Source organism: Trichomycterus rosablanca, chromosome 12 (genome assembly GCF_030014385.1).
Source record: "Trichomycterus rosablanca isolate fTriRos1 chromosome 12, fTriRos1.hap1, whole genome shotgun sequence".
Lineage (NCBI taxonomy): Eukaryota > Metazoa > Chordata > Actinopteri > Siluriformes > Trichomycteridae > Trichomycterus > Trichomycterus rosablanca.
The window spans coordinates 25,771,557-25,796,700 of record NC_085999.1 but is presented as its reverse complement, the minus strand read 5'-3'; the positions used below and the strand labels follow the sequence as shown (position 1 = coordinate 25,796,700).

General features: G+C 41.5%; 1 protein-coding gene across 1 annotated transcript in view; it reads left to right on the top strand.

Annotated features, from left to right (window-relative positions):
- gtdc1 (glycosyltransferase-like domain containing 1) overlaps nt 1-24,692 on the top strand; it is an 81,740-nt gene extending 57,048 nt beyond the window's left edge. Inside the window, exons 7-12 of the mRNA XM_063006456.1 lie at nt 15,373-15,482; nt 17,128-17,272; nt 21,274-21,344; nt 21,661-21,752; nt 23,094-23,157; nt 23,958-24,692. Of these exons, the coding sequence (XP_062862526.1) occupies nt 15,373-15,482; nt 17,128-17,272; nt 21,274-21,344; nt 21,661-21,752; nt 23,094-23,157; nt 23,958-23,995 (520 nt within the window). The 3' untranslated portion in view covers nt 23,996-24,692. The remainder of the gene's footprint in view (nt 1-15,372; nt 15,483-17,127; nt 17,273-21,273; nt 21,345-21,660; nt 21,753-23,093; nt 23,158-23,957) is intronic.
- Nucleotides 24,693-25,144: the final 452 nt, after the last annotated feature.

Here is a 25,144-nt window from a genome sequence, read left to right as displayed (position 1 = left end):
TGAAAACTCCCGACTCTTTTTGAGGTGGAAGGTTTACATGCAGTTGTAAGGTACATGTATGTCATGGCAGTCTTGGAATTCAGTGATTTCCACTAGTGCTTTTTTGTTTCTTTTTTGGTTTGTGACTGAATGATAGGAACACACAGTTCTTGGTCCTTAAAAGATGAACACGAATAGTTGTGTGTGTTGTATACTGTATGTCTGCTTAACAGACAGGCGAGAAAGTCTTTTGTACCACAGGAAGTCAGACTGTTTAACACCACACGATGACTGGGACATTACATCGGACTTTAACTCATGCACACCATGACAGTATAATACATACTACTGCTTCTGAGACTTCTGAGATATACTTTGTATACTATATGTATGTATATGTGTGTGTGTGTGTGTATATATATATATATATATATATATATATATATGCATGTTCATGTCCTCTATGACATGAACTCAACTTCTCACCTCACTGCCCCCCCATTGGCTGCACTCGCCAGGTTGTTATTACTATATTACAATATTTTTGTTAAGGAAAATTACAATAACTAAAACTGTGCAGTAAAAGTACCAGAGGCAGGAATTTGGACTTGAAGTGTAACTTCTGAGTGAGTACTTTTAATTCATTCTGATCAGCTATCAGCATATGCAATTTGTTGAGGGGGCCCAAAATTTTTTTTGGCACTGGGGCCCATGAGCTCCTAGTTACACCAATGGTTGAAAGATGGGTAACAACTATATAAAGGCATTGGCTGGCTTTCTAAAAATAATTTATATTTAATAATTTCATTATTAATTTTTTAATTTTTTATTGGTAAACATGTTCTTGCAATAAAAATTGTGCTGTTATTTTTGCACGCGATTAATTGCGATGAATGCGTGAGAGCCCTAATACATATATCTCTTAAATCAGTATATATATATGGTGGGTATCACTGCCACCTCACAGCAAGCAGTCTGAGTCCTTTCTGTGTGGAGTTCGCATGTTCTCCCCGTGTCTCCATGGGTTTCCTCCAGGAGCTCTGGTTTCCTTCCACAGTCCAAAGACATGCAAGTGAGGTGAATTAGAGATTCAAAATTGTTCGTGACTGTGTTTGTCATTAAACTTGTGAACTGATGTGTATCGAATAACTCTCGCTTCTGTCATGCATGTAACCAAAGTGTGTAAAACAAGACGTTAAAATCCTAAGATATAAAATAATAAAAAAAGTATTTCATGCCGTTAGTGTCAGACAAACAAACTGCACATCTTTGCATATCCTATATTGTTTATAAACACATTGTACATTTGTATTAGTTCTTCTTTTATCCATTTCTTCTTATTCAACTACTGGAGGCCAATAATGTCCATCAGGATAAATTAACTATCCATCCATCCATCTATTTATCTATTTATACAGTTTATGCCCCTTGGCTCAGCTTCTGGCTCCACTTTTTAATATTTGGCCACACTGCAGAAAAGTTCAACCAAATCTGTTTTTCTTATATCTAGAGTTCACATTTTCTAGAACAGGGTTGAGGTTAGAACCCTAACACTTAATATTAACTTAATTTAGTCTATTAAGCCACTGAAGTTCCTCTACACAGAAATCGTCTTTTCTTTTTGTACTTTACTTTGTTCAAGGGCCCAGTCGTGCTGGATTAGGAAAAGGTCTTCCACAAATTGTCACCACAAAGTTGGAAGCATGAGATTTATTTTATGTACTTGATTTTATACACCTGTTAGTGATGTGTGTGTCTGAAACATCATATCTTTGGTCACTCTGTAATTGCACAGTACTGTTACCAAGGGCATCTGTAATAATTTGGTTATAATTCTGCACCAAATCAAGCTGGATTATACATAACAGCACACAACATAGGCTAAAATTTACCAATATGAAATAGAATATTCTGTAGCCTATAATTTATTGCTCCTTCTTTTAAACTGGACCAGGTTTGTGGGGAGACAGTACGTGTCCAAATTCTTATGACATGGGAAATCTTGAACATGATTCACAAAGACTTAAAATAACTTAAATCCAGACACTGACTGTTTAGCCTATGGAAATTATGTTTTTTTAATATAATTACAAATCTCATACTAATACTGCTAACTTAATACAACCCCGAATCAGAAAAAGTTGGGACAGTGTTCTTACATTTACTTTTATTACATTTACATTTATTGACTTTTATTTTATTGCAGACAGCATAACCCTGAGATATTTCATGTTTTGAAATGTCACCTGTTTGGAATCACATCATTATTTAGTTTTTTCACCTCATTACAAGCCCTAAATTGCCCCGTCCCAACTTTTTGCAGGCCTGAAAGGCAGGAATGAAGGTTCATCAACAAATGAAAAGAAGTTGAGCAGACAAAACATGAAATATCTCAGGTTCCAACAGTCTGCAATTAAATAAAAGTTAAAGTAATTGTAAGGAACACTGCATTTTATGTTATTAGCATATTCCATACTGTCCCAACTTTTTCTGATTTGGGGTTGTAGCCTAATACTAAACAACAACGCTTCTTCTTCTTTTGGATATTCAGACATCCAGACATTTGTGCATCACTTGTTACATTACATGCATGTTTTTCTTTCACAATTTCTCCCTCCCAGTCTCATTCTGGGTGGTAATCAGTGAGTGTATGAGACAAGGGCACTGATTCATCACTGCACCACACTGGTGCTGCCGCTGCCCGCTCCGCTGGCATTACCCTCACCCCCTTTTGCATCCGAAACTCTGCCATAGAATGACTTACTAGCAGCCTCAACAGCACATTCTCATGTCAGAAAAGGTTTGCCTTCTGAAATACACTTATCAGTCATAACATTAAAACCACCTCCTTGTTTTTACACTCACTGTTCATTTTATCAGCTCCACTTACCATATAGAAGCACTTTGTAGTTCTACAATTACTGACTGTAGTCCATCTATTTCTCTGCATGCTTTGTTAGCCCCCTTTCATGCTGTTCTTCAATGGTCAGGACTCGTCCAGGACCACTACAGCGTAGGTATTATTTGGGTGGTGGGTCATTCTCAGCACTGCAGTGACACTGACATGGTGGTGGTGTGTTAGTGTGTGTTGTACACCTCACTGTCACTGCTGGACTGAGAATAGTCCACCAACCAAAAACGTCCTGTGACCACTGATGAACGTCTAGAAGATGACCAACTCAAACAGCAGCAATAGATGAGCGATCGTCTCTGACTTTATATCTACAAGGTGGACCAACTAGGTAGAAGTGTCTAATAAAGTGGACAGTGAGTGGACATGGTGTTTAAAAACTCCAGCAGCACTGCTGTGTCTGATCCACTCATACCAGCACAACACACACTAACACACCACCACCATGTCAGTGTCAAGGCAGTGCTGAGAATGATCCACCACCTAAATAATACCTGCTCTGTGGTGGACCTGTGGGGGTCCCGACCTAAAAAATGCATGCAGAGAAATAGATGGACTACAGTCAGTAATTGTAGAACTACAAAGTGCTCCTATATGGTAAGTGGAACTGATAAAATGGACAGTGAGTGTAGAAACAAGGAGGTGGTTTTAATGTTATGGCTGATCAGTTAAAATGTTAAAACAGTTGCAGTCTAGCATTCAGAAATGTGCAGCTATATGTCCATATCCCCGTCATGTGGCCACGATAATAAAGCAGAGAAGTGTGGTCCTGACAGATCTGCCATTTATTTTTCCTTTTGGAAATTCAGATTTTTATTGTTCATAAAAATCATCATCAGCTACAAGACTATAAAACGAAGGCAGACGCGTCTCTGGAAGCCAGTTGGTCGGATTTCAGCTATTACATTTGGCAACTCTTTAATATTACATGAAGCTTTTTAATGCCAGAGCTTTGTGTAGAAAAAAAAAACTGAACCAATAACCTCACTGTGTTCATTTCAGGCAGCTTTTGAGATCCTTCATTATTCTGACACACGGATGTCCAGATTTCTCTGGTGTTACACCTCAGTGTATCAATTAAAAGATGTTTGATTGCTTAAGTGTCCAAAGTACTATGTTACCCACAATTTTGAAGCACATGTCCAGCAGTCAGAGTGGCGGCACGGTGGCGTAGCACTGGTGGGTAGCACTGTCGCCTCACAGCAAGAAGGTCCTGGGTCCAGGTGGGGCGGTCCGGGGTCCTTGTGGAGTTTGCATGTTCTCCCCGTGTCCACGTGGGTTTCCTCTGGGTTCTCCGGTTTCCTCCCGCAGTCCAAAGACGTGCAAGTGAGGTGAATTAGAGACACTAAATTGTCCATGACTGTGTTTGATATAACCTTGTGAACTGATGAACCTTGTGTAATGAGTAACTACCGTTCCTGTCATGAATGTAACCAAAAGTGTAAAACATGACGTTAAAATCCTAATAAACAAACCAGCAATCAGAGAAGTCACTGTAAGCATGTAATCACATACTCTGTTTCAATAGCAACTACCTTATATACAGTGTATCACAAAAGTGAGTACACCCCTCACATTTCTGCAGATATTTAAGTATATCTTTTCATGGGACAACACTGACAAAATGACACTTTGACACAATGAAAAGTAGTCTGTGTGCAGCTTATATAACAGTGTAAATTTATTCTTCCCTCAAAATAACTCAATATACAGCCATTAATGTCTAAACCACCGGCAACAAAAGTGAGTACACCCCTTAGTGAAAGTTCCTGAAGTGTCAATATTTTGTGTGGCCATCATTATTTCCCAGAACTGCCTTAACTCTCCTGGGCATGGAGTTTACCAGAGCTTCACAGGTTGCCACTGGAATGCTTTTCCACTCCTCCATGACGACATCACGGAGCTGGCGGATATTCGAGACTTTGCGCTCCTCCACCTTCCGCTTGAGGATGCCCCAAAGATTTTCTACTGGGTTTAGGTCTGGAGACATGCTTGGCCAGTCCATCACCTTTACCCTCAGCCTCTTCAATAAAGCAGTGGTCGTCTTAGAGGTGTGTTTGGGGTCATTATCATGCTGGAACACTGCCCTGCGACCCAGTTTCCGGAGGGAGGGGATCATGCTCTGCTTCAGTATTTCACAGTACATATTGGAGTTCATGTGTCCCTCAATGAAATGTAACTCCCCAACACCTGCTGCACTCATGCAGCCCCAGACCATGGCATTCCCACCACCATGCTTGACTGTAGGCATGACACACTTATCTTTGTACTCCTCACCTGATTGCCGCCACACATGCTTGAGACCATCTGAACCAAACAAATTAATCTTGGTCTCATCAGACCATAGGACATGGTTCCAGTAATCCATGTCCTTTGTTGACATGTCTTCAGCAAACTGTTTGCAGGCTTTCTTGTGTAGAGACTTCAGAAGAGGCTTCCTTCTGAGGTGACAGCCATGCAGACCAATTTGATGTAGTGTGCGGCGTATGGTCTGAGCACTGACAGGCTGACCCCCCACCTTTTCAATCTCTGCAGCAATGCTGACAGCACTCCTGCGCCTATCTTTCAAAGACAGCAGTTGGATGTGACGCTGAGCACGTGCACTCAGCTTCTTTGGACGACCAACGCGAGGTCTGTTCTGAGTGGACCCTGCTCTTTTAAAACGCTGGATGATCTTGGCCACTGTGCTGCAGCCCAGTTTCAGGGTGTTGGCAATCTTCTTGTAGCCTTGGCCATCTTCATGTAGCGCAACAATTCGTCTTTTAGGATCCTCAGAGAGTTCTTTGCCATGAGGTGCCATGTTGGAACTTTCAGTGACCAGTATGAGAGAGTGTGAGAGCTGTACTACTAAATTGAACACACCTGCTCCCTATGCACACCTGAGACCTAGTAACACTAACAAATCACATGACATTTTGGAGGGAAAATGACAAGCAGTGCTCAATTTGGACATTTAGGGGTGTAGTCTCTTAGGGGTGTACTCACTTTTGTTGCCGGTGGTTTAGACATTAATGGCTGTATATTGAGTTATTTTGAGGGAAGAATAAATTTACACTGTTATATAAGCTGCACACAGACTACTTTTCATTGTGTCAAAGTGTCATTTTGTCAGTGTTGTCCCATGAAAAGATATACTTAAATATCTGCAGAAATGTCAGGGGTGTACTCACTTTTGTGATACACTGTATATACACATTATACAGACTACACTATATACAAATATTCCAAAAACACTAAAACATAACAGATAAAAGCCAGTTAGGGTTGGAACTGATTTGTCTTATTGATTCAGTGTATTGTGCAATCTGTAGTTCTTGGCTGCAGTAAGTAGACAGTGTTCTAAAAATAGTAGCCAAAATCTTATGCAAATGCTATAATAGTAGCTGCGTAATATTATGATACTTGCATATAGACAAATATATTACACAATTGCTATAATAGTAGCTGAAATAGTAGCCAAACACTTGGTTCTGGTTTGTCTGGACATACACCGATCAGGCATAACATTATGACCACCTTCTTAATATTGTGTTGGTCCCCCTTTTGCTGCCCCATACACAACAAACTGTGATGCACGGTGTATTCTAACACATTTCTATCAGAACCAGCATTAACTTCTTCAGCAATTTGAGAATCTGACCACACGGGCCAGCCTTCGCTCCCTACGTGTATCAATAAGCCGTGGCCACCCATGACCCTGTAGCTGGTTTACCACTGTTCCTTCCTTGGACCACTTTTGATAGATACTGCCCGCAGACTAGGAACACTCCACAAGAGCTACAGTTTTGGAGATGCTCTGACCCAGTCGTCTAGCCATCACAATTTGGCCCTTATCAAACTGGCTCAAATCCTTACGCTCGCCCATTTTTCCTGCTTCTAACACATCAACTTTGAGGATAAAATGTTCACTTGCTGCCTAATATATCACACCCACTAACAGGTGCCGTGATGAAGAGATAATCAGTGTTATATGTTATGCTTGGTCGGTGTAGATTCCATGTTCCATCACCCTCATAGCTACTAAATTCATGGGAAAAATTGCTTAATTTAACAGACCTCGTTTATCAAAAATCACAGATTTCACAGATTTTTAAAGAAGAGTGCCACATTTCACACGTCATTAAATTACACTCATAATTCAAATGACAAAATAAATTGAAGCTACAGTACACAGCATAGCCTACCTTAATGGTTGAATGTAAACCTTGAACATCCAGTGATTAAGCGTGTCAAATACGAAATTTCTCATCCGTGTTTTAAAACCCACAGAATTGGCAGTGCTGAGAATAATTCACCACCTAAATAATACCTGCTCTGTAGTTGTCCTGTGGGGGTCCTGACCATTGAAGAACAGGGTGAAAGCAGGCTAAAGTAGTATGTACAGAAACAGATGGACTACAGTCAGTAATTGTAGAACTACAAAGTGCTTCTATATGGTAAGTGGAGCTGATAAAATGGACAGTGAGGTGGTTTTAATGTTATGGGTGATCGGTGTATACAAATGTAATACAAATATATTCTGTATGTTTCACTGAGAAGCAATCTCCCAACCGGCTCTGATCAATCCCCAGATAAGTCAAGCCTGGTGTTTCAAGTGCCCCATAATTAACCACTTTCCACTTACTTCCTGATTTGAATCCTTTTAACATTTCCAGTAAATAGATTTGGATTTTTTTTCCCCTCCAAACTGCACCTCTTGGGTGCGACATGAAGGGGAATACGTAATCATAGAGGTTTGAACGAAAGGATCATATTCTTTTTAAGTGATAAAGGACGCCTGCTAATGAGGGTCCCCATAGAACCAGCTTTTCTTGATTTGTTTTATTTCCTTTATGCCTGGTTACGAAGGGCAACTAATCACACAGTACATGTGTGAGAGCGTTTTTTGCCGGCAGCTGAGATTTGTGCACGGCTAACGTAGAGCAGTGGTCTGCAGTGGACATAATGCTCATGCCTGTAGGAAATTGAATGTGGCATGTATTATTGAGTCGCATGTACCACAGTGTGCTTTATGACATTATATTGTGATTTAAACCTGTGGTTAGAGAAAAACCATGATCTCCAGGACTGTCAGTGACTCCAAGTACCTTTTCTCTCAGTTAATCTACAACCACAAATCAGAAAAGGTTGGGACAGTGTGTAAAATGCACATAAAATAAAAATGCAGTGTTCCTTACATTTTACTTATATTTGACTTTTATTTGATTGCAGACAGTTTGAACCCAATATATTTAATGTTTGGAAATATCTTGGATGGGATTTGCATATTTTTTCCTCTACAGTGCATAATATCATTAAACGATTCAAGGAATCATGAGGCATTTTAGTGGCACTGGCACAGCACTGCATCAAGAACCGCCACTCAACAATAGCTGATATAACCACATGGGTGAGGGATTACTTTGGCAAACCTTTTTCAAGCACTACAATACAGAGTTACATGCACAAATGCTACTTAAATCTTTACTGTGCAAAAAAGAAGCCTTATGTTAACCATGTCCAGAAGCGGCGTCGACTTCTCTGGGTTTGGAGGCATCTAGGATGGACCAACACACAGTGGAAATGTGTATTGTGGTCAGATGAATCAACATTCCAGGTCTTTTTTGGGATAAACTGGACACTGTGTGCTCCGGACCAAATACGAAAAGGACCGTCCAAACTGTTATCAGCAACAAGTCCAAAAGCCAGGGTCTGTCATGGTATGGGGCAACATGTGCTTTAAGACGTCATCTTTTCCAGGGACGTTTATGCATTTTTCAACAAGACAATGCAAAACCACATGCTGCACACATTACAAAAGCATGACTGTTACTGGACTGGCCTGCCTGCAGTCCTGACCTGTCCCCAATAGAGAATGTGTGAGAATTTTGAAACGAAAAATGCGTACTGTTGCACATCTTAAGACGTGTTTGCAGGAAGAATGAGACACAATAAAAGCTGAAACACTAAATCACTTGGTATCCTCGGTGCTAAAACGTCTTTTAAGTGAGGTGAAAAGGAATGGCAACATTACAAAGTGGTAAATGCTTTACTGTTTCAACTTTTTTGGAATGTGTTGCAGGCCTGAAATGCAGGAACGGATGTTTATTAATAAATAAAATGAAATATCTCAGGTTCATCCTGTCTGCAGTCAAATAAAAGTAAATGTAAGAAACTCTGTTTTTTTTTTATTATTTGCGTTTTCCATGCTGTCCCAACTTTTTCTGATTTGGGGTTGTAAAACAGTATGTCAAATCCAAAAGAAAAATTACAAAAACTGTATTATCCGTGCTAAATAATAACTATAATATAACTATATATTGTACATTGTGTGGCAATTTTATTCATCTCATTTCCTTACAAACTTACCAACTCAGGTTTTGTATTTTACATGAACAAAAGTATCCAGACACCTGATCATAAGCTTGTTGGACATCACATTCCAGAACCAATAGCTGTTAAATTAGGGCGCATTTACATGAGAAGTGGCAAAACCGCTTTTGCGCTGGCTGTGCCGTTGCTTCCAACAGAGTTTGGTGATGCTGCTTAGCTTGCCGCTACGCTTCTCTAAGCGGCACTCACTGTGTACTTTTGCCACGTTGGCCTTGCATTTTTTGCACTTGCTTAAAGTTCACCGGATTGAACTTTGATCCAGTTTGCCGCCGACTTTTTCAAAGCGCCTCCAATGAGACGAACTGTTATATGACGCGTTAAAAGCAACGCAGTCAGTATGAACAGTGCTTAACGTGACTTATTGTATTAAAACAACAACCAGGAATTTCATTAGTGGAGAGAACTTATAAGCAGTAATAATAAAGAGAGGTTTAGTGTTCCTGTGTCGTTCTTTTAATACGTTAAACCACATTAAGCTTTTTTTAACGATAAGCGTTTTAGACTCTTTTGGAAAAGTTGATTCTCACCATTTCTCAGCACCCCGAGCTATAACACAAGTTTAAAAGTGAACCAGTAAGGAAAATCCAGCTAAACACACATACATGTGGACGCTTTCAGAGTGAATTTGATGGTTTTTTCACACAAATGCAGATTCGTCTCATATGCGCACTTTGATGACGTCTTACTGCACCACTCAAGCCAAGAGCAAAACTCTTCTCATGTGAATGTGCCCTTAGAGCCATATCACCAGCCCTGTATTTATGGACCTCATTTATACTGAAACAGGAAAGTTGGAACCATATCATTTATTTCATACAATTGTATTTGTATTAGCAATAGGTTTGGCTAAAATCCACCTAAACTTAATAATTCAAAGTGGTGTACACATATTTTTGGCCATTTAGCCTTTTCTAGCTACTGTATTTCTCTCTCTCAAAGTGTCAGCATGACATTGAGCCCCCTATAACATAGCTGACATATTAATTAACCCTCAGTCTCGATGGCAGTAGGGAACGAGGCGGCATGCGGTGCGCGGATTACTTTTTATTTACGTGTCTGACAGGACGGGTAATAGGCAGCCTGTCACCGCACCACGGGTCAACCGCACATAGACTGAAGAAGGGTACAACATTCAAATCCTCAGCTCTAAGAAGATGCGAAATTAATGAGGGAATCAGCGTCGTGCCACAGGGGGACATGGCAGCATAAAAGAAAGGAAATGAGGATAAATAAGCTTTGTGCTAATACCTCATGTGAGGCGCTTCGACTCAATCGGGAGGCTTCTTTTGTCAAACCCTTTAGTAATTGCCTTCGACCTTCATCAAACGTCACTTTTGGGAAAATGGGTTGGTACTTGTTCAGCAGTGAAAAAGGAACTGAGCTGAAGGGTACTGGAATGAATGTGCTTCAGCAGAAATCAGTGTAGTGACGAGTGTGGCAGGCCTCTCTGTTCACTTTCGGAATGTGTTACTGGTAGGAATGGAAACTAGACTGGGAAAAGTACACTATATTGCCAAAAGTATTCGCTCGTCTGCCTTCACACACATGTGAACTTGAGTGACGTCCCATTCTTAATCCACAGGGTTTAATATGATGTCGGCCCACCCTTTGCAGCTCTTCTGGGAAGGCTTTCCACAAGGTTTAGGAGTGTGTTTATGGGAATTTTTGACCATTCTTCCAGAAGCGCATTCGACGATGTTGGACGAGAAGGCCTGGCTCGCAGTCTCCGCTCTAATTCATCCCAAAGGTGTTCTATCGGGTTGAGGTGCAGGCCAGTCAAGTTCTTCCACACCAAACTGGCTCATCCATGTCTTTATGGAGCTTGCTTTGTGCACTGGTGCGCAGTCATGTTGGAACAGGAAGGGGCCATCCCCAAACTGTTCCCACAAAGTTGGGAGCATGGAATTGTCCAAAATTGCTTGGTATGCTGAAGCATTAAGAGTTCCTTTCACTGGAACTAAGGGGCCGAGCCCAACTCCTGCAAAGCAACCCCACAACATAATCCCCCCTCCACCAAACTTTACACTCGGCACAACGCAGTCAGACAAGTACCGTTCTCCTGGCAACCGCCAAACCCAGACTCGTCCATCGGATTGCCAGACGGAGAAGCGTGATTCATCACTCCAGAGAACACGTCTCCACTGCTCTAGAGTCCAGTGGCGGTGTGCTTTACACCACCGCATCCCACGCTTTGCATTGTGCTTGGTGATGTAAGGCTTGGATGCAGCTGCTCAGCCATGAAAACCCATTCCATGAAGATCTCTACACACTGTTCTTGAGCTAATCTGAAGGCCACATGAAGTTTGGAGGTCTGTAGCAATTGACTCTGCAGAAAGTTGGCGACCTCTGAGCACTATGTGCCTCAGCATCCGCTGGCCCCGCTCTGTCATTTTACATGGCCTATTACTTCATGGCTGAGTTGCTGTCGTTCCCAATCGCTTCCACTTTGTTATAAAACCGCCGACAGTTGACTGTGGAATATTTAGTAGTGAGGAAGTTTCATGACTGGACTTGTTGCACAGGTGGCATCCTATCACGGTACCACGCTGGAATTCACTGAGCTCCTGAGAGCGACCCATTCTTTCACTAATGTTTGTAGAAGCAGTCTGCATGCCTAGGTGCTTGGTTTTATACACCTTTTATACACCATAGCATCCATCCATATATCCACCCATCCATCCACCCATCCAACCCACCCAAATCCATCCATCCATCCATCCATCCATCCATCCAACCCACCCAAATCCATCCATCCATCCATCCAACCCACCCAAATCCATCCATCCCTCCATCCAACCCACCCAAATCCATCCATCCATCCAACCCACCCAAATCCATCCATCCATCCATCCAACCCACCCAAATCCATCCATCCATCCCTCCATCCAACCCACCCAAATCCATCTATCCATCCCTTCATCCAACCCACCCAAATCCATTCATCCATCCATCCAACCCACCCAAATCCATCCATCCATCCAACCCACCCAAATCCATCCATCCATCCAACCCACCCACATCCATCCATCCATCCATCCAACCCAAATCCATTCATCCATCCATCCATCCAACCCACCCAAATCCATCCATCCAACCCACCCAAATCCATTCATCCATCCATCCCTCCATCCAACCCACCCAAATCCATTCATCCATCCATCCATCCAACCCACCCAAATCCATCCATCCATCCAACCCACCCAAATCCATCCATCCATCCCTCCCTCCATCCAACCCACCCAAATCCATCTATCCATCCCTTCATCCAACCCACCCAAATCCATTCATCCATCCAACCCACCCAAATCCATCCATCCATCCAACCCACCCAAATCCATCCATCCAACCCACCCAAATCCATCCATCCATCCAACCCACCCAAATCCATCCATCCATCCAACCCACCAAAATCCATTCATCCACCCATCCAACCCACCCAAATCCATCCATCTATCCAACCCACCCAAATCCATCCATCCATCCATCCAACCCACCCAAATCCATCCATCCATCCATCCAACCCACCCAAATCCATCCATCCATCCAACCCACCCAAATCCATCCATCCATCCATCCAACCCACCCAAATCCATCCATCCATCCAACCCACCCAAATCCATCCATCCATCCAACCCACCCAAATCCATTCATCCATCCATCGAACCCACCCAAATCCATCCATCCATCCATCCAACCCACCCAAATCCATCCATCCATCCAACCCACCCAAATCCATTCATCCATCTATCCAACCCACCCAAATCCATTCATCCATCCATCCAACCCACCCAAATCCATTCATCCATTCATCCATCCAACCCACCCAAATCCATTCATCCATCCATCCAACCCACCCAAATCCATCCATCCATCCATCCATCCATCCACCCACACAAAGCCACCCACCCATTTGTTCGTCCGTCCATCCATCCATCCATCCATCTATCTGGTCAAAACAATGTGGAGACCCCTCCTAATTGCTAAGTGTAGGTATCACCCATTTCTGTCACATAGATTGTGCACAGGTTTACAAAATGATATGAATATTTTGCCAATAGTTTCAGGAAGGCACTTTCTTGTTCCAGCATGGCTTTTCCTAATGCTAGGTTTATAAAGACATAGTTTGGTTTGGTATTTGGGCCTAGAAGTCTCGTAGAAAGCCTTCCCAGAAAAGTATACTCAGTTACAGTCTCAAAAAAGGGACCAGCTCTATATTTATACCCATAACTTTAGAATGAAATGTAGAACAAGCCAATAGTTAAGTATAGTATGTATTTTTGTGAGCTCCCAGAATGTTAGAAAGAAGTTTACACACACACACACCAAAAAACAGACCTTTATTTAACACTGACATTGGCTACACGCATATGGCATGTTCTTCCTTATGAAACAGATTTGAACCTTTAGGAGTACTGGTATTGTTTTGATACCTTAATTAAGTAATGTGACGACTGGCTGATCCACCGTTGTCGTAAGGCTCGGGAACTGAGGGTTTTGGGGTTCCACCGACGCGGTTCTGGTTCCGTTCCGGTTCCCGAACTTGATTTTGAACCAGTTCAGCGTGTTTCCACCGAAAAAAAGAGGTTCCAGACAGCGAACTAGCGTTCTAATCTGGCACCACAGAATACTTGGTGTTTCAGCGTGAACCGTGACGTCACCTGTGGGCGTGTCACGGTGTAGAGGTTTGGAGTGGACGTTTTCACATGAGACATTATAACATTATATAGAATTTAAACCACTTATATATTTTAAAGTTCAACTGATTCAATTTTGAGCCGGTTTGCCGCTGATATTTTCAAAGCGATGAACTGTGTGATATGACGTGGTAAAAGTGACCGGACAGTATAAACGCTTAAAAAAGCGTGACGTGGCTTCTTGTACTAAAACAATGAGCGATGAATTTGGGCAGCACAGAGCACTTATAACCAATAATAACGGAGTGTTTCTGTGTGGTGCGTCTAGTACATTAAGCCACGTTACGCTTTATTTAGGTGAAGCTTTGTGGCGGATTCAGAACCCCGAGCTGCATAAACATCACACGTGAAGTAAATCCAGTTAAACACAGACACATGTGGAGCTTTTATACTGGATTTGATGGTTATTTTACACTAATGTTTGTTCGTGTCGTGGGACTTTAATGATGTTTTATCGCTCAAGCCGAGCGCTGAGCAAATCGGCTATTTACGCCGAGAGTCGCGGTAAAAGAGAAGCGCAAAACGCTTCTCACGTCAATGAACTAAAGAAAACAACAACTGAGACAAACACGTCTACGTCTTCTTATCACCAATAGCTGATCGATCGCTTTTTACATAAAAACGAACATCTGTAACAACAGCACAAATGCTCGCACATACTCTACACACTCCGCCATCATGGTACTCATTACTTTCGCTGTGTAACGCCCACCATTGATGACGCAGGCTTGGTTCCCAAAAACTGGTGGAAACGCGGTTCGGTTCTCTACAAAACACCAAGGTTTGAAGAAACCTGAACAGAACCGGTTCTTTTGGTGGAAAAGTGCTACCAGAATGCCCTGTGGCCACGGCCGATGCATTTGTAGGGGATAGAAGGTGGGTTTTAGGGTTGGGATGGCGTATTTGCTTGTGTGTATACATTTATTGTGTGTTGATGTGTTTGTTGTGTGTTTTGTGTTCATTTTTATGTTAAGTTAATAATTTACTGTTTTAAGTTTAAGTTTTACTTCATGTTTAACGTGGTGAACCTGTTCTGTGCATGTTTAATATAGCGGGAGTTGTCTGTGTATTACATTTACATTTTCGGCATTTAGCAGACACCTTTATCCAAAGCGACTTACAGTAGTATGACAGTATACAGTCTGAGCGATTGAGGGTTAAGGACCTTGCTCAAGGGCCCAACAGCAGCAACCTGGCAGAGGTGGGGCTTGAACCAGCGCCCTTTTGATTACTAGTCCAGTACCTTAACCTCTAGGCTACAACTGTGTATTGACATCAAGCCTCTTTTCAGGCATTTATAACAACTGAATAAAGAGTGCTGCCTCCTGCAGTTTGAAGGAGCAGAAAATGCCTTTTATTCCTCGCTGATGCCACAATAATATATATATATATTTTTTTTTTTTTGTTCTTCTGCAGGGAACATGATAAAGACCCTGAGATGTTCTTCCAGACCTTGCTGAAGCTCAAAGAACGCAAACTGAACTTTGAAGTGTCGGTCCTTGGTGAAACATTTACCGACGTGCCAGGTATTCTCACTCTGAGGGAAGATGAAATTGACGATGCTAGTCAGTCCAATCAAGGCAGAATAAAAATCATTAATAGTTTAAATTAGAGGTATTGTTTTTTTTTCCCAATTTTGATTCGCAGGCTTGCATTGATAACCAACAGGGCACTTAATAGCAGTATTGTTATCAGCCAAAAGGAGCGGCACCATCATGACGTCATTTCCTACAATCCAACCTACATTATATATTTTTAAGCTAGTTGATCAAAATCGACCGATGAGGCTCAGTTAAGAAGATGGTAACTTCACTGATGTGCACTATAGCACTAATAGTACAGCCAAGTGCGCAGATCTGATGGAACAATGCTGCGTACTAGGTGGCATGCTACAATCACGCCTATAGAAGTTGGCTGCAGAGGTTTTGTTGGCTACTCAACCTTCTTGTTTGGAAGCTGGGGTCAGAGCGCAGGGTCAGCCATTGGATGGAGGGTTAAGGGCCTTGCTCAAGGGCCCAACAGTGGCTGCATGACAGAGCTGGAATTCGTACTGTCAACCTTTCAATTGATAGCCCAACATAGAGAGATGATCACGTGTGTAGAGAAGCACACATTTCCCCATTGATTATGGAATCCCCAAAGAGACAAAATGCACCCAATATGTAGACACACACTTCATACATAGTCAGCACACTACACCACAGAAAAGTCTGTTACACTAGCAATCCTACAGCAATTCAGTTAGCAATTGGTTAGTCAAAATGCTGAGGGGGGGGGGGGGGGGGGGGGGTCGAAACACGGATGAGTATTTTCGTATTTGAGACAGAGCCTTGCACTGTCGCTGGATGTTTAAGGTTTACATTCAGCTATTAAGGTAGGCTGTGCTGTGTATTGTAGCTTCCATTTATTCTATCATTTAATTTATTAGTGTTATTAGTGTCATGTGACTGCCTCGAAATGTGGCACTTTTCTTTTAAAAAGCACGTTTGAAGCACATTTTTCCGTGGATTTAGTAGGGCCCTAAGCATATGGGTATCTGTATTGGTTCCGGATATCAGCCAGTGATTTAGGATCAGGTACTGGTATTGGCGCCTTTTTTTATCCTTTATGCCTGCCTTGATCAGTGCTGTAGATGAAGAGTAGCAACTAATTTGTTAAATCCACACTTCTTAAGTTCAAAGATCATCCATTAGTCCCGTGTGACTTCTACTTACACTGTATTCACTGGCCAACTCGCTTCCATTAGCAGATGATTATGCTTTAATGGCTTTTGGACACAGTTGGATATTTATAGTGTTTAAGTTAATTTCCACACAAACACAGCAGCTAACAGGAATCACAATCTCTTATATTAGGATCTAAACTTTGACTGTGGCATAAACAGTTATGAGGGTAAAAAGGGCACCATAAATGTTACTCATATTTTGAAATTAGGTTTACGATTGCTGGGAAGGCAATCACGCTGAAACTCTTTTCATCCATTTTGATTTCACTAATAGGATCGCTATTGATTATTTTTGCCCTCTTGTGTTTAGTGTGTCCGAATGTCACGCCTGCCTTCGTGTGTCGTGTGTCTTTTTTTATTTGGAAACAAACTACCGGCCAGAGTGGAAACTTGCCTTTCTCCCTTAATTGCTTGTGTCTTTGACTCCGGTGTCCTGGACTTTGCAGACGTTTTCACCGAGGCCAAAGAACAGTTGGCACACCACATTCGCCACTGGGGTTTCATGGCCAGTAAGGAAGACTACCTCAGAACCCTGTGCCAGGCGGATGTTGTCGTTTCTACAGCAAGGCATGAGTTCTTCGGTGTGGCCATGTAAGTCTGTTACATAAACATAAGTTTCCTAAATCAGATAGATTTTTTTTGGATGTGATTTATCTTACATTTGCTTATGAAGGGCTTATGAATGTTTAAATGTTCTAATGAATGGAATGTACTTATTGCGAACACATGAAAGGGCAAGTGGGCACAATGATTCTTCTGATTTACTGATTTACCCCAAAGATTCCCTATCACAGACAGCACTTTTATTTCCTAATCATTAATACAGAGGCATAACATTATGACCACTTTCCTAATATTGTGTTGGTCCCTCTTTTGCTGCCAGAACAGCCCTGCAACTGTGATGCACTGTGTATTCTGACACCTTTCTATAAGAACCAGCATTAACTTCTTGAGCTACAGTTGCTCGTCTGTTGGATCGGACCACACGGGCCAGCCTTCGTTCCCCACGTGCATCAATGACCCTGTCGCCGGTTTACCACTTTTCCTTCCTCTGAACTTTTGATAGATACTGACCACTGCAGACCAGGAACACCCCACAAGAGCTGCAGTTTTGCAGCCATCACAATTTGGCCCTTGTCAAACTCGCTCAAATCCTCATGCTTGCCCATTTTTCCTGCTTCTAACACATCAACTTTGAGGATAAAATGTTCACTTGCTGCCTAATATATCCCACCCACTAACAGGTGCCGTGATAAAGAGATAATCAGTGTTATTCACTTCACCTGTCAGTGGTCATAATGTTATTTAAGGGAAATGCTGTTCACCCTTACCCTGACCTATGTGAAAAATCGATTGCCCTTTAAGCTACCAGTTAACCAAAATCTTGTCAAAAAACTCTCAAAATAATGTTGATCGTAATGAGGCTCAGAATGACGCTCATTTCTCAGTTATTTTCCCAGTCTTTTTTCCAGTCTTTTCCCGGTCTTGTCTTCCCAGTCTTTCCAGTTACCTGATGTACCACAGAGAGGTATTTCATCTCTACTGCTAGGTTCATATGGAGATCCGTATCGCACACTGAGGTTCATGCACTGATCTCCATTATCCCCTGTCTTGCTGTGCAGGCGCCATCGACCGGCCAGCAGAGGTTGTAATTGCAGCAGTAATGTGGAATCCCGGCCCGGACGGTCGACAGAGCCTAGTGCCTACAAGTTATTAAGCTCACACTGCATTATCAGTGAGATTAGACACAGAGTAGGTTGCGTTAAGTAGGTGTGTACAGTAGTACCTTGCAACTCAACGTCCCCTAAACTCAAAATCTTTGAAACTCAACGCCCTTCATCGAGAAATGTGTACCCTTAAACTCAACGTTTTCCTTAAACTCAACGTGTTCAGTTTGGGTTTTTTTTTATTTTATTTTTTTTTATTTTTTTTATTTAATTTTAAATTAACAATGAACAGTTGCTTTGTTCAGCGCTCGGCTTGAGCGGTGCGGTACTACGTCATCAAAGCGAGTATGAGATGAAACTGCATTTGTGTGGAATAACTGTCAGATTCACTCTGAAAGCGTCCACATGTATCTGTGTTTAGCTGGATTTTCCTCACTGTTTCACTTTTAAACTTGTGTTATAGCTCAGGTTGCTGAAAAATTGTAAGAATCAGCTTTTTATTTCAGTTTTTTTATATTATATTTGTATTATTTTCAGTGTATAAGTGTTAACATTATTTAAAATCTAAAATATATGCAAGTCCACGGGACCATGGAACGCATTAACAGGTTTCCCAAACACCTTATTGGGAAAAAATACCTTAAAACTCAACATCTTTTAAACTCAACGCCAGTCCCAGAACCAAGTGACGTTGAGTTTCAAGGTACCACTGTATAGTTTTCAGCCTTGCTTCTAAACATGGGTAGAAAAAAAGGGTCATTAATCATGACTGGCCCGCTGTGCACTAGATCTGATGAGTTTAGTGTGTAGGAACTTTGGTGGTCTGCACAGAGCTCTGACTTTAATCCTGTCTGGATTAGCCTAGTACTTTTAAGAAGCTCATGGTCAGATGTCCATGTACTTTTGGCCCTATAGTGTAAACCATATCATATTTACCCAGATACTACTTACGTTGTGCTCGTATAACTCCGACTCTGAAAGTCGAGAGTCCAGAAACTTTTGTTCATGTTCATGTAGTGTAATATCAAAACATAGTTTGCGAACTGGTGTCAGCTCTTTCACTCATCGGCCACTATGTCAAATAACTGCGAAATGAGCGTCATTCTGAGCCTCATTACGATCAACATTATTTTGAGAGTTTTTTGACAAGACTTGTCCCGGCGTTCCATCAAACCCACTGAAATTCCAAGCTGAATGGCAGCGAGCTAATCGGATATTAAAATATGCATGGCTTTAGCATGGAGAATGAGACAGGGATCTGATGGCGAGGCTAGTGATAGATGGACTTGTGAAATATTAACGCTCATTCTACAAAATATTTAAACAGCCGGTCATTTCCCACTGGCAGAGAATAGGGGCAGTTCAGAAGAGTCGGGTGGGGGTGAAGTTTGGCCAGATTAAAGCATTCGCTCAATATTTTGGGAGTTTGACATGAGGAAGCGTGAAATCCATCCATGTATCCGTTTACCCAAAACTTCACTAAGCTCAGTTACACAGATGAGAAGTTCCTTCTTTAGCCAGGGTTTTACTCTGGGGCTCTTTATTGTGCCTCTTTTACAGTTTATTCTTGCTGTGGTGATCCCAGACTTCCTAAGCAGGGGTCAAAAGACAAATCTGAGGAGATACTTTGCGACATCTAATGTTCCATTAGATGTCCTGTTGTTTCAGCGTGGGCTCTGGACCCATGATCTTCTGTCCACTGTAGAATAAAATGTGTTTTTTGGCACTTGGGTAATGATGCAGTCTAATGCTCAAGCCCACTACCACAAAGATCAGAGTTTGAACTTCAGCTGTGCTATTGACCAGTCGGGCCCCTACACAGACATAATTGGCTGTATATGTAGGGGAAGATGGTTGAGAAGGAGGTTTCTCTTTGCTGCTGCCATTATATTTACATTTAGATTTGCAGCATTTAGTAGACTCTTTTTCTCCGACCCCCCCCCCCAATTTTCTTCCCTAATCTAGTCATATCCAATTACCCTTACTACATTACACTTCACCTCCCCTCCACTGCTGACTGAGGAGCTTTGCAACTGACACACGCCCCCTCCTACACGTGTGCAGTACCGACCACATCTTTTCACCTGCTTGAGGCGAGTTCATATGAGGATCAGCCTTGTGCACGGAGAGCCACACCCTGATCAGCATCATTCCCCAACTCGTCGTAATTGCACCAGTTATGAGGAGCCCTGGTCCAGCTCATTCCACCCTGAACAACAGCCAATCGTTGTTCATGTGGCCGCCCAGCCCAGCCGGATGGCAGAGCTGAGATTCTATACGATGTATTCGAAATCCCAGCTCTGGTGTGCTAGCGTATTTTACCGCTGCGCTACCTGAGGGGAGATTGGTAGACGCTTTTATCCAAAGAGACTTACAATTATGACTGAATATAATTCAAGCTATTAACAGGGGCAACTTGGCGATGGTGGGGTTTGAACCGGTGACATTATGATTACTAGTCTAGTTCCTTAATCGCTGAGCTACCACTGCGCTGGAATTATGACTTCTGCTGGCTGGTCAAGGAGCCTTCTCAAGGGTTGGTTGATTGTGGACGTGCGATACTGCGCTGTGTATAAACTGGTGAAAAGAAGCTGTTGGTGGCTGCACGAGTGTAGGAGGGGGGCGTGTGTGGCTTTTTTTGAACTGGTGTAAGGGTCTGCAGCTTCAGAAGTATACTGTATATACCTCCTTTCCTCAGATATAGCCAATCATGTCTGTATGTAAACGTCTGACCGGCCGATAGTGCAGCTGGGGATTCGATATTGGAACCCTGGATCCGAGCATTAGTGGGCAATCTGATATTTCCTCTGTACAACCCTAGTGCCTAATGTCAGTGCATTTTAAATGCAATACATGGCTTAAATATACTGTATTTTGCTAACCAAAGGAGGTTAATGTTGATTTGATACAAACTTTGAATTACAGGTTGGAAGCAGTGCATTGTGGGTGCTATCCTTTGTGTCCGAAGGCTCTCGTCTACCCTGAAATTTTTCCTGGTATGATTTTTCTCCTCCAAGAATTTAGCAGATACATTTTTGTATTATGTGTCTTTTTATGTCATTTATTTCAAATAATGCTAATTATAATTGTCGTAACTATAAATGATAGAGAAGTAATAAGTAATTCATCTCAAAGTCTAATCTTAGCTTAACATATTCTTTTTATAGAAATAAAAAAATCCTGAGCTTAGATAAATAATGTAAAACAACACAGCATGGAGCTGAGTGCATTTTTAATGCCTGGTCTTAACTTCATGCTTTCAGTTTTTACTGTGTGTAATGAGATGTGTATGTCACCTCCTCTCTTCTGTAGGTTCGTATCTGTACTCAACACCCGAGCAACTGTGCAAGAGACTTCAGGGATTCTGTAAACATCCCCACCTAGTGAGGAAACACGTCATTCAGGTAAGCAAGGTGTCTAATAACTGTGTGTACAGATAGGAGTGTGGTACAGTGCTGTGGAAATTTTTCCATCTTTCTAAACCTTTTCTTGATGCCTGTCTTACAGATCTTCAAACAAAATGTACCATAATAAACACAAAATACAGTTTTGTGTAGTAAACTGATTTATTTTACATGAATAAAGTCCTGCATAGACAGTCATTCCTCATTATTTACTCAATCCATCAATCAGTCAGTCAGTTGGCCGGGCAGTCAGTGAGTCAGTCAATCAATCAATTAGTGAGTCAGTCAGTCAGTCAATAAATCAGTTAATCAATGTCAGTCAATCAATGAATCAGTCAATGAATCAGTCAATGAATCAGTCAATCAGTGAATCAGTCAATCAACCAATTAATCAGTCAGTCAGTCAATCAATTAATCAGTCAATCAATCAGTCAATCAGTGAGTCAATCAATGAATCAGTCAATGAATCAGTCAGTTAATCAATCAACCATTTAATCAGTCAGTCAGTGAGTCAGTCAATCAATAAATCAATCAATGAATCAGTCAATTAATTACTCAATCAACCAATTAATCAGTCAGTGAGTCAATCAATAAATCAGTTAATCAATCAGTCAGTCAATCAATTAATCAAATAGTCAATAAATTAGTCAATGAATCAATCAATTAATCAGTCAATTAATCAATCAATTAATTAGTCAATAAATTCATCAATCAGTCAGTTAAACAATCAGTTAATCAGCCAGTCAATAAATTACACAGTCAATCTGCCAAGTAATCAATCAGTCAATAATTGAATGAATGAATGAATGAATCAATCAGTAAATCGGTCAATGAAAGAATCAATCAGTCAGTCAATCAGTCTATGAATGAATCGATCAGTCAATGAATGAATTAATCAATCAGTTAATCAATCAGTTAGCCTGATTGAATTAATTATTGGGTTTAATTAGACTAGACACAGCTAGGCTTGATTTCTGCAGCCCTGTCACATATAAACATCACCCAAACAGAACATTGTCAGCAGTGTGAAGTAGCTGAAGGTCTGAGACAAGCAGCCCACTATGTCCCCATACAAAGAAATTCAGTAATGCTGAATATATAGTCAAAAGAATACTATCAATATCCACACATGAGCCAAAACATTAGAACTAACTTAACAGAATTAACTGAAACTTCACAATAGTACTAAATCAGAGATAAGTGTTTAAGATATATAGGGGGCGTATAAGAAAATATTCAGCTGTGTATAAAAAATAAAAAGCAAATACCACGACTTGGATCATGTTTAAATCCACAGATGTGATACATTTCCCATCCTAACACTACTTGTTTTTGTTTTAGGTGAACACAAACAAGTTTTCCTGGGACACTTTGGGAGAAGAGTACAGATTACTGCTGAGCACAGGTTCCAGCAACACCTCATGATAGACGTGCACACTATCACAGAATACCTCCACTTTAAAACAGGACACACAAGCAAAAAATGGAAATTGGCCACATGCACGCTGGTCACATGTCCCTTGGAATGCTACTATTTATTCTTATTGGTCTCAACTTATTTCACGTCTATTGTCATGTGCCCCCAATGACACAAACGCAGCTTCCAATCTCTTCTTTTCACTTGCCAGAGGTCTTATAGAGTACAGTATTGTGTATAGAGTGCCATATCCAAGATCAGCCACCCCCTGTGCAGGTGCCTTGACTGGCCAGTAGAGCTCATGATTGCAGCAGCGATGAGGAACCCTGCTTTGACCATTGTCCCTCCCTTTTGTTGACACTTCACCTGTCCGGTCGATAGCATAGTTGGGTTTCAAACTTAAGCTGGAGCTCCCAAATGTGGTGGGATGGTGCACCCTGACGAGTAAAATTCCAAATAAAATTCCATGTCCACTGGGTTACATCACCATGCTAGTCATACTGTTTCAATTTCTTGTTTGTGCCATGAAGAACAAACTGGAGAAGAGACTTTTGGGTCTGTAGTGCTGTCTGATTCTTGCTTCCGATTGCTCATTGCCAAAATTTGTGATCATTAATAAATATAGACCAGCAATGCATGGTTTTAAATCAAGTCATGACAACGATCCAAGTGTGAGTCGTGAATTCTTTGTTGAATTCTTTGTTCCTTGTTGAATCATTACCATTTTATTTTTTTTATTTATTTTTTTTATTATTTTTTTTCTTTTACCCCTTTTTCTCCCACTTTAGGGCATCCAATTTCTACCCGTCAATCATCCTCTCACTAATGCTGGTCCCTGCTCCTGATTAAGGAGGACGAGGCTGCTCCACGCCCCCCTCCGACACGTGCACAGCAATCGAACATCTTATCACCTACACTTGACGAGTGCAGTGCAGAACAGCACTGTGCACGGAGAGCCACACCCTCTACCGCACTCCTTCCCCATCTCCGTGCAGGCGCCACCAACCAGCCAGCAAAGGTCGTAATCGCACTAGTCTGAGAGAGAGTCCCCATCCGGCTTAGACCCGCCCCTTATCCGAACAACAGGCCAATCGTTGTTCATGTAGCCACTCAGCCTCAGCCGGCAAGGCAGGGCCGATATTCGATACGATGTATTTGAGATCTCAGCTCTGGTGAACAGCGTGTGTTTTACTGCTGCACCATCTGAGCGGCATCATTACCATTTTAAATGTGCTTGAGTCTATATTTGAAGTTTCGCAGTGCTTTCAATCACCGAATGTCCAGCTTTCATGGCTTTTTGTGTCCTGCAGCTAATGGTTATGAAACTCTTATTGTTGTTGCTTTTTTTTTGTTTTTTTAATATGAACGAAGTGAAACAAGTGAGTTGATATGAACAGCTGCTTTGGAACAAAAGGGGTGGAAAAAGATTTTGTATGTTATGTTGGTGTTTTCGTGAATTGTTTGATTCATTAAATGTAACCAAAATCATTTTAAAAACGTTATTTGTGTTGTTCTTTAATAATTACACAGACTGTGGAGAACTGGACATTATTTTTCCTCCATTACGGTCAATCCAACTATTTAATACAGTGAAGACAAAAACTTCTAGTTATTTATGTATTTATTTATTTTTAATAGAGTTAATGTTGCCTGTTGCCATGGTTTTTAAACAGACACTCCAGTCTTCAGTGTAGCTGTGTGTGTTTAGTCTGGACATAGCACTGTTGTGTTGGATAACCATGGCATGCTGGATCTTCTTTATGCTTTGGGATTAAGTGAAGCACTGGGGGTAAGTAAAGCACCTTAGGCCATGTACAGTTCTTGAGTTTGGTGTTATATAACTAATAGTTAAATTAATTGTTCAAAGATTATTTATATAAGACTGTTTAGCTTGTACGCAAGTGTTATTTTACGTGTTGTTGGTGGAATTGCAGACCACAGTGGCTACGGGAAGAGACTCTGCTATCTATATTTC